At 32.8% G+C, this 11,242-nt stretch overlaps 1 protein-coding gene across 3 annotated transcripts; it reads right to left on the bottom strand.

Moving 5' to 3' along the window:
• Positions 1-10,066, bottom strand: LOC147408088 (disease resistance RPP13-like protein 4). 3 transcript variants are annotated; one of them, XM_086436958.1, is made up of 5 exons: positions 9,956-10,066; positions 9,833-9,873; positions 6,616-6,680; positions 1,070-3,692; positions 1-248 (listed from the first exon to the last, which is right to left on the bottom strand). In XM_086436958.1, the coding sequence occupies exon 4, from the start codon at positions 3,686-3,688 to the stop codon at positions 1,085-1,087; it is 2,604 nt and encodes an 867-aa protein (XP_086293084.1). In that variant the 5' UTR covers positions 3,689-3,692; positions 6,616-6,680; positions 9,833-9,873; positions 9,956-10,066; the 3' UTR covers positions 1-248; positions 1,070-1,084. The 3 variants fall into 3 exon arrangements, with proteins under 3 accessions (XP_086293084.1, XP_086293086.1, XP_086293085.1); XM_086436960.1 differs by lacking the exon at positions 6,616-6,680 and having other exon boundaries at positions 9,956-10,047; XM_086436959.1 differs by lacking the exons at positions 9,833-9,873; positions 9,956-10,066 and adding an exon at positions 6,754-6,835.
• Positions 10,067-11,242: the final 1,176 nt, after the last annotated feature.

The following is an 11,242-nucleotide window of genomic DNA, read 5'->3' as shown; positions in this document are numbered from 1 at the left end:
CTAAAATTAGAGGAAAACAGTCGTTGAATGTTTTGGAAATACATATCTTCAAACAATCACAAATGTTTTTCCAAGGAAAAAAATATCAGAATTTAACTATTACAAGGTCCATATGTCAAAAGCAGCAGTAAAAAGTTGTTAATAAAGTAAGGAAATTCAAGAAAAAGGGCATTGATCCCTCCATTGTAATTCATCCATTAGCTCCAACCAGCCCAGCTTTGTCCAATTGGTATTGAGATCTCTGAAAGCTGCACCACAAGAGCATACATAACCCAATTACTTAATCCTAATAATTCATAAAATTTTATCTAGTTTAAGTTATGTAAACCACACATCAGTCCAACAACAACAAAATTGTAAACTTGTGGAATTATTTACTAAAATCCCCCCAAATCAATTAATGAAATTAAGAAAGAAAAAAAAAAAAAAAATCTTATCCTTTGATTTGGAGTCAGCTAAACAAGTATACTTCATTTATATGATCTATATATATATTTACGATTGAGCCACATCTATTGATCCAACTTATAATAGAAAAATAATAATTATTTAAAAAAATTATCCAAGATGACTCACTTGAGACAAAAACCTCAAACGAGTCAACTTGAAAGTTTGGTCAACCGGACGAGATGAGAAATCCATGAGTCGGGATGAATGAAGAATATGGTATAGTTAGATAAATGATGAATATTAAGGGCTGTCTTATAGATCTAGTGGTCCATTGGTGATGAATATTATAAGACGATGTGCTCATTTTTGTGAAACATGAATATATTGCAAGGAAAAATAGCTTTGAAGGAATTAAAAAAAGACAACAGGACTGATAAAATCCAAATGATACATCCATTACAACGAAAGTTAGAAGATATCTAGTCAAATATCAAAATGAGAATCTAAATTTGGGTTAGTGATTTATAGCTAAATTGTCATTAATAATTGGAAGACTTAAATTGAACCCAACAAAGAAAAAAAGAAGGAATACACATAAATTCTCAGTTGGGATGCTATGGATTCCAACAGAAAATAATTGTATCCCTATGCAAACATATTAAAGGAGAGTACTACTTACACCTAAATGAAGAGTTTATTCTTGTCTCCAGATGCCGGTTCCATCTTCACCATGGTCGAAAGGGAGTCCTTTAAATTTTGGGCAATCCAAAACCTTTAGGAATCTTAAAGATGGCATAGCTGCTTGTATTCTTGGCCACTCCTCCTCCAAATTGTATAGCCTAGCAAGGAATAAGACTTCCAATTTCCAGAAAGTAGTGTCGTTATTGTTGCTATCCTTTCCAAAGAATTCTGGACTCATACGGGTGAGAGATTTACAACCATAAATGTGTAGGAGCCGTAATTTGGGAAGAGAGGTTGGATTGAGCCAGGCAGTCTTTTCACCTAGATCGCCTCTAAGATATAAATCTGAAAGCTGGTATAGAGGTGGGAGTTCGTAAACTACTTTCCTTGCCGGTCGTAGTAGTTCCTGCGCATCATTGTTGTTCTTGCTTGGAAATCTTATAGACAAGGACTCCAACTGTGTAAGCTCTGACAGCACCATCAACTCCTCATCTTCAATTCCATCTTCTGAATCTATGCCAAAGTCAAGTTGTCTGATTTTAGTTAATTTCTTCAACCCAGAAATGCGAAACCCCCCATCCTTGACTTTTGAATTCACAGTAAAAGAGAATCCACACAATTGTTGAAGGTCTCCAATCTCACTGGGGAGGCATTCTAGAGAACCAATTAAATTTAAGATGCTTAATTTCTCCAAGGATGCTATATTTTCTGGCAATCTCTTCAAATTAGGACAGTTTCTTAGGCTTAAAATTTGAAGCCTTTGAAGATTTCCAATAGAATCAGGAAGTCTCAAGAGTCCAGCGTTTCTTATCTGAAGACAAACGAGGTGCTGCAGTGATCCTATCCCACTTAACCAATCTACTGCAGGGGGTTGAGATAAATGTTTAAAATTAATATTCAAAACCCTCAACCATTTTAATTGGCATAGCTTTGATCCTAGATTTTTAACAAACTCACTCTCTTCTAAATAAAACCCTCTTATTGTCCGCAACGATTTCAAATTGTTTTGATCAGATACAAGGAGATTCATATCCGTGTTCCTTACCACACCTACTCTACGTGATTGGATATTGGAAGACTTCCCACCTTCATTTATGGAAATAAAATGTTCTTCCTCCGCGAACCTTCTAATCATTTCTCTTACCATATCATGTACTCTAAACCAAAAAACTTTTGCCCCAAAATACTCTTCACGTTCAATAAGTAATAAACACCGGCTCATTAATTCATCCAGATACTCTTTCCCAGTATCATATGCAGTCCTTCCTTCCTTCCCTGCTCGAACAAAGCCCTCACCAATCCACCAAGAAATAATATCTTTAGAGGATATATCCGAATCTTCAGGAAACACAGCCAAACACAGTATACATGGCTTCAAATGCGAAGGAAGCTCATCATAACTTACTTGTAGAATAGAAAAGATTAGTTCTAGATCTCCATTCTTATCCAATTCTTCACTTAGGTTCTTAGATATTTGTTCCCACTCCAAGGTTGAACGTACTTTATTTGTCATCATTCCTCCCACGACTTTGATTGCCAACGGGAGACCTCCACATCTACAAACAATATTCTTGCTGATATCCTCAAGCTGTGTAGGACACTGACCTCCTTCCTTTGAAAATGCTATTTTTGTGAATAATGACCAACTATCCTCTTTAGAGAATAGTTGATGATGATGTGTGCGTGCCTCATCGGCTCCCATTGAGAGAGCAACATCCACATCCCTGGTTGTGAGAATGACACAAGTGCTGCTGTGAACCAAAACTGACTTCAAACTCTCCCACCACGAGCCTTCATCTAGTCTCAATACATCATCCAGGATAACCAAGCATTTCTTCATCTCTAGCATGTCTTGTAGCTCCTTTAGTAAATTATAAAAATTGATGTTCGTGAAGTTTTTGGGCCCGCTAATTGTTTGCAACATAGCCTTGATTGACTCTTCAAATTGAAAAGTTTGTGAAACAGTCACCATCAAGATATGTTCGAAGGCCTTCTTCACATGACCATCATTTTGTATCTTTTGGGCAAGGGTAGTTTTGCCTATCCCACCCATACCGACTATTCCAATGATGTTCAAGGGCCCTTGTGGTGGGTTTAAGACCCATTGCTTAATTTTATTCACATCCTTCTCCATGCCCACTATTTCAACATCTTTTGTTAGAATTGGGTAACTCGCCGGTCGATTATTCCCCAATTGATCATGATTAGAAGAGATAAGACTTGCGGGAATGAAAGGTTTCATCGTCTCTAAATGATTTCGTATATCTTGATTTATCTCACTAAGCTTCTTTCCCATTTGATAACGGAATTTCCAAAATGAAGGAGAACAATAGCGCTTGAACTTCGACATCCTTTTTCTTCTTTCTAGAAACAACTTGCAATCTAATATGATATCCTCTGCATCATATAGTCTCTCTCTCAATTGTCCGACAACAGTCTTAAGAACTTCATCTTGGTCCTTTCTTCTCACTCTCTCTGCACGTTTGATGTAGCTCTGCATCAACTGGAGCTCTTCATTCACAGTCTTAAACTGCTCGTGAAATTTAGGCAAATGAAAACCTTCATTCAAGAGAATTTCGACCAATTTTTCTATGAGAACATTTATGACGGCATCCATTTTCCTGCACATTATTTTTCTTTATCAAAATACAATAAACTTTTAAAATGTAAAACTATGAAAGGAAATAACTAAACTAAAATGCCCAATATACTAATATAGTAGGCTTCTTGCCAAACTGAAGTATTAATAGTGTAAGCATCTAGATCAGTATACTAATATGAACCTTTAAATTGAATTTCAAAATCAAGCCACGGCAAAAAGGAAGATTAATTCTATCTTTGTTTACTAGTAAAATTCACTGGGAAAACCAATTCTTGAGAAAAAGTGAATTTGCACGCCTTTGTATCGGCATTTTGTCAGAAAATTGATTGTAGTTGATTTTCTTGATGTTTCACGGGTAGGAAAATTCAAGATAATTTTTTTTTTTATACATTAAATCCCACCCTCTATGAGAAAATTTGTTGGAACGATCATTTGCCTATGAAAATAAACAGATTTATTCAAGGACATAATTATAACGTGCCATGAAAAATCTAGTTATTTCCTATATATTTTAGAGATGCTTAAATCACAGTGAAGTATATATTATGTTTTGTGCACAATAATGTCATGTCATCTGTAGGTTTTTTCCTTTTAGTGTGTAATATATAAATTATGGGAAATTTATGAATGTGTGTACCATGTAGTGTATAATCCTGATTATATTGGTTACAAAACCAATTGTTGTTGTTACAACAAATAAGACGTATTACTGAATTTGAGATCCATGGTAATGGGACTAAATTGAAAGAAGAACAAATAGGCTCCTAAATCAATGTACATAATAGTGCAAAAGATATCGATGCCAACTTTCTTCCTACTGTATATAATCATAGTTATTTTATATATTTTCCTATACAACAAATATATACACAAAACAAAATTAAATTTTTTGTAATTCCCATTTTGGACTTTTATGTTACTTGTTTTACTTTTAATGTACTAGCAAAATCCAGGTGCTTTGCATGTTGATTATGTATTTTTTAGAGAGTTGCTATTGCCACACCAACTTTTACTAACGCCCCTCCAACTGTGTGCAATTCTTTGATGTTTTATAAGAATTGGTGTGGCATTAGTAAAAGTTGGTGTAGCAATAGTAGCTCTCTTTTTTTTTTATATATAAAATTATACATTATTATTTTTAAATATTGGTAGCAAAGAATTAGTTATTTGACTCATATTGGTTTCGTATCATATTTCATATTTTTCTTTCTTGTTTTTTATGGTTTACTGGAAAGGTCGCATTTGCACATATATCAGAGGGGTTTATTTTTAATTTAAAATATTGATTAAACAGTTTATTTATATTACATAGTAAAGAAAGATATTTTTGTTTATGTTAGAAACTAAGCAACGTGATTCTAGGTTGGGTGTTGCAATTTTCTGGTGTTTTGGCTAAAATAGCTCTCATTATATTAAATTTAAGAGTCGTATTGGAGTGACCTCAAGATTGTACCTCACATTGCACATCCTGATGTGAAAGTGAACCTAAACTATAAATGCTTTTTCACCCGTATCTCAGTGAAAAGCATCTATGGTTCCTATACACTTTCACATGAGGATGTGTGATGTGAGGTACAATCTTGAGGTCACTTCAGCATTATACACTTCACATTGGACATCCTGACGTGAAAGTGTATCTGCCTTTCTCCTATTAAATTTGACCTATCTATTCCTTTAATTTCAATCGTTGATATGCTCCCTTGACCTATCTAATTCTCTAATAAGGTGAAGTTAATATATATATTGACCAAGGGTTTATTGAAAGAGGTTAAAGATGAGGGTATTTCAATTATTTTATGTTGAAATACAAAAAATGCTCCCACTTTTACAATTAGGTCATGTTCTATTAGATAGTTAGAAAGTAGCCATGGAAGAAAGTAGTTTTGAGAGAAAGTAATTTTTGAAAGTAGAAGTAGTTTTCTTTTTTACATTTTAAAAAAGTCAAATTTTTTATAAAAAAAATTAGAAGTAATTTTTAAACTTAATCCAAAGAAAAGTTACAATTTTCAAAAGTATAAAAAATAAAATAAATTATTTTTTTAAGTATATCCAAACAGGGCTCCTAACCTCTCTATTATGAAGGTGATTTTTGCCAAAAGGAATAGATTTTCAATGTCACCACTTCCTATAACAAAGTTGGTTAGTTTTTAGCTTTCTAGAATTATTAAAGATATCCCTCTTATTATTTTATCTACTAACATCATCTTGATTAATGTTTTAATTACAGAATACCCTTATTCCACATTAAATGATAAAACAATTTTATAAATTAATTTGTCTCTAATTTATATATATAAATTAAATCATGTGTAAAACCTAATTTTTTTAATGGATCGTGATTATCTGACTACCCCATGTGGCATCTCAATAAACTCTCCTAACATGACAAGTATGGGAACCGTAGATCTGAATGCCTCGGGATAAAAAAACTGCATTTACCCATAAAAATGTGTATCCCGATGGGAACCATGTATCCAACGCGTACAGATATACGGCTCACGAACTTGTCACATCAAGAGAGTTGATTGAGTTTGCCACGTGGGGTAGTCAGATTATCAAGGCACTTTTTTTTAATACATGTGCATTTGCACATCTAAATCTTTAAGGTCATTTACAATTTTGCCTTGGACTGCTTTTGGATTCTAAATTTTACATGAATCCAAAAGTAGCGTCTTACCAAACGATAAGATCAAGGGTTCAAGTGCAAGTATTTTGCACTAAACTTGGTCAAGGATTTCAAAGAAAGATGTATCCTTAGAAGAACGTATTCATTCCTGGACTAATCTCTAGGAAAACTTCGTTTTTAATTCCTCATATCTCAACCATATATGGGGTTTAGGTAAGAGAATTTCATTTTAATACCGTGGAGTCAGATTTACAGGACAATCTTCAAGCATATAAAAAGATTGATGGGAAAAAGAAAGAAAAAAAAAATGACTTACAAATAATAAATAGCTTCCTTCTTTCGAGATTGGCCTTTAAAGATCCCTCCAGATGATTAATGTTACTGAAATTAAAACATCCAAATAAACAACTAGGATACAATGAATAGAGAAAAATCAAAATAAGTAAAAACTTACAGTTTATTAAGGAAGATTAAGAGATTGGATTAATGCAAAAGCTGTAAAGCTTTTAATAAAGAAATGCAGAGTAGCCCACGGAACTTAGTTTGAAAGGGTTTGAGCTTCCCAGTTCCAATTATTGTCCGACAAAAGTATAAAAATGTGCTTTTAAAAGCTTTTCCCAATCTATCGCATCAGAGTTTTCTTTTGCAAAAGTAAAGGTGTTTTAGTCATTAAAAAATGCGAAACACTTGCTAAGGGTCGTTTTGGTCAAATCGATTACCACATTAACGCTACAACCCAGTCCTCTAAATTTCATCACAAAACTCAGTTCTTAAATATATAAAAGAAAAAAATAATAATAATTTGTTTGGACTTGATCCAAGGTTTTGAAATCCTTACTAGCTTAGTGAGGCTAGTTGGACTCTTAAAATATGATAAATTTAGAGAAAATTTTTCCTTCAAGATTTCTAAACCTTACAGAGGGTTGTTTTGCCCAAATGGATTACCACGTCAATCCAACACAACTCTTTACATTTTATTGAAAAGAGAAAAATTCATCAAACAACTTCTTTCGAATCTTGATTCAAGGTTTTGAATATAGACGGCTACCCGACTTCCACCTTAGTTCCAAACTTAAAATTAAAATTCAATGGTGAAAAATAATATTGTTTTTAAAGTTCATATAATTTTCTCCTCTACAACCTTTAAGCATATGATCGTGTTTTTAGATGCTATAGTGTGCCCCTAGACTCTTCGTAAGGGTGAAATCCTTACTAACTTAGTAAGGTTAGTACAATTCATAAATTTACTAAAAGAATTTGAAATTGGGAGCTTTTAGTGAGTTTCGAAAATTTTAATAAGAGTCATGCTAAACCAACTAAAAAAAAACCCTCAAATACACTCAACTGTTGTGAAATGTGCCCATAACCACATATTTTTTTCTTCAAGATACACAGAAAAATCTATGATTCTATGCACATTCCACGTTAGTTGAGCGTATGAGTCTCTTTTCCTAACTCAATTTAATATAACTCTTTTAATAATTGATGCTATTAGGTTTAACTTTCGACCCGATTCGTCGTTAATTCTCATACATAATAACTAATTTACTTGAGATGCATTTCCTATAGCTTGTGAAAGAGAGATTATATGGACTATATTAGAAGGTTTGGTCATCCCAAAATTAGGATTCATTTCTTGTTGCAAATATTTACTTGTAGCATATCATATCTAAATGGATTAGCGTACTTTTTCTATTACATGTATGTTCAAACAGAGATTTGCTATTTCAAAATTTATGTGCTAAGATGATGAACCAATGGCATGACACCATGTGTACTGAAAAAATTACATAAATTAAAAACTTAAACTGCTCCAAAAATATCCCCCAAAATATCCATTTTTTTATCTACAAAACCTTAGTTAATGTTTAATTTTAAAAAAAATAAAATTATATGATATAAATTCAATAATTTATATACATCAAAATATCCATGTTTTCTACTATTTTAGTATAACATAAATTCTTATAAAATAAAAAGATTATACTGATAAAATAGAATAGTATGGTAATTAGAAAGGAAAGATAGCTAAAAAAAAGTTGAATGATTCAAAATTATCTGACCCAACCAACTCTAATCAAGTTGGTCGGGGCTCCGGATTTCGTGAAAGCAAAATGATTTGGATATGATTTAGCTAATCAGATTCAAGTCAAATTCGAATCCAAATAAAAAATTAAGATTTGCATATGGATATGTTCAAATCCAATCTGAACCCAATCCGTTTTAAGTCTTGTAGAAGTTAGGTTTAAACACGTGAAGTGGCAAGATGGTAGCATATCGGGATATGAAAAGACTTATAATATTATCAATTATTGATGAATAATATCATTAATAGGATAAGTGCCATAAATATAATATGTGATGTGACAATTGGTAATATTATTGGATTTTGGAGTCGAAAATAATTGATTCTTTTGTGAAAAACAAAAATGGGGAAGATTGTGATGAAAAAAGGCTTGAGGAGGCCATTTGAAACTATTTTTTCTCTCTCCCCAAATATATGTAAGGGAAGAAGATAGAGAGACCATTGCATGGTTTGTTTTATTTCATTTTTTTCCGAAATCAAGGTATCCGGGTCTTTTTTAGAGCACCCGACCATTCCTCAAACACATGCAATCCGCTCCCCCCTCCATCCACAGGCACCTGATATGGAGTGATTCGAACTCAAGACCTCCACTTCCTGAGGCATTGTATGACCATTTCACCAATCCTTTGGTGTGGAGTTGCCTTATTGAAGTGTCGGGTGTTTCTCTGGAATCACTTTTCTTTAAATGACTGACACAAAATCACAATTGCACCATCAATTGTTTTGTGCCAGTGTTGTAGGAAGTACTTTTTTTGGGAAAATATCAGTGAGGTAGGGACCTCTTTCTAAATACACCATCTTAATGCTGCTCACTCCTTTCATGAGTTCTACGATTTAACCTGATCTTGACCTATTTTGATTCAATCATCAAGATTGACCAGTTTTAAACGAACTCATCTTGATGGTTTACATCACCAATAAAACTACAAATGATTTATCTTGACCATTTTCTCATCCAAAATTATTGATCTTGACCAGTTTTGATCCAATTGTTGAGATCCACCTTATTTATGAGCATTGATCTCAACGATTAAATCAGTGACATAAACATATGACTGATTGGCAAAAGTTGAACTTGATAAATTTGAAAGCGTAAGGGGGTATTGTATTAAGGAATAAAAAGTTTACTACCTGGGCTATCAACTTACTTTTGTCAAGGTTTGGGAACATTTGGTGAAAAATATTTATTGTAGAACTTTTGTTTGAGACCTTAAAAATTTGGATACTTTTGTAATTAAATTGAAATCCTAAATCATTATGGTAGTTTAGCCAATAAATGAACCGTTTATTTGTGGGTTGAGATTAGAAAAAAAAGTCCATTTTTAATACTGTGGAGTTTACGGTACCATGGTCGAAATTTTTTTTCAAGAATATAAGATGATGTGATAAAAATGAAATAAGTACAAAACAGCTTAGAAAAATGTAGAGGTAAAAAAAACAGACTTACAAGGTGCAAATAGTAAATGGCTTCCTTCTTCTGAAATTGGCCTATAAAGAGCCCTTTAGATAATTAGTTTGACTGAAATTAAAACAGAGAAAAATGAATAGCTTAAAAACTAAAAATACTTACAGTTTATTTAGGAAGAAGAGAGGGAAGGAAAGCTGTGGATTAATAGTAAGGCAGCGAAAAGCTTTTGATATATAAATGCAGAGGAAAGAAACTAAGGAGCTAAATTTGAAAGGAGGGTTGAGGTGATGATAATATATTATGCCAGAGGTGCTTTCAATTATTGTCCGACAAAAGTAAAATGTGCTTTAAAGTGTTTTTCACTTATTCTCAAAACCGCGTGGGGCTGGTACCATCTCTTCAAAAAAAAAAAAAAAAAATCAAAAGTTAAAGATAATTTAGTCATTAGAAAATATTAAAATTACTATTTTTTTTTTTTTGGGACATCCCACGTGACATACTCTCCTGACATAACTTGTGCGATAACCATAGATCTTTACTCCTTAGGATAAACAACTGCCCTTATTTATAGGGATGTGCAGATGTGTATCCTCAGACATAAAAATTATGATTTTAAGACATGACACATCAAGAGAGTATTTTGAATATGCCACGCGGGGGAGTCATACTATCATGACTTTTACTAAAATAGGCTTGAAATTGGAACCTTGGCGTGAGTTTCCGAATTATATAAATTAAAAAAATTCAATAATTGACTATATTAGGTTTCTCCTCCTATCCATCGTTAATCCTCATGCCTAATAGCTGGTGTACCTGAGATGCATTAATGAGATTAAACAAACTAAAGATTAAACGGGTCTGGCATCCTAGAATTAGGAATGCTCCTCACGACTCAGAAGAGCTGTCCTTTGGACCCATTGAACCCACACTAAGAAAAGAGTTAAGAATGCTCCTCATGAGTCACCTAATATCGATAAAAAAAAAAAAAAAATTGTGCCAACAACACCACAGGCACATATTATGAGCAGTGTTGCTTCCAAAGAATTTACCTTTGAATCATTTCTAAGAGTGATAAGAAATTATTTTAATCATAAATTAATTATTAAGGTGGTGGAAGTGGCGACTGCTTATTTAAATTACCTTCAACAAATTTCTTTTCCTTCATATATATAGTAAAGATTAGAGAGATGGGTTGAGCACTTCGAATGAGGTCTAATTTAAAGATGCTAAAAAGCTGAAAAGAAGACTCAAAAGGACTTGAATTTACCCTAGTGGAAAGTAGATGTAATACACTATCAATAAAAAATGATGTGGTTATTTTTTAAACCATCAAAATTCTACAATTAAAGTGAAATATCGATTTTGTCTATAAAATAAGAGCATAAAGTAAGGGCATTTATGGTATTTTAATGTCAGAATTGATAATTTTGATTTAGGTTCCTACATTTT

The sequence above is a fragment of the Akebia trifoliata genome, chromosome 3 (genome assembly GCF_017979445.1).
Source record: "Akebia trifoliata isolate Shusen 1 chromosome 3, ASM1797944v1, whole genome shotgun sequence".
Taxonomy (NCBI): Eukaryota; Viridiplantae; Streptophyta; class Magnoliopsida; order Ranunculales; family Lardizabalaceae; genus Akebia; species Akebia trifoliata.
Note: the sequence above shows the minus strand (reverse complement) of the source record. Positions and strands in the feature narration are given on the sequence as shown.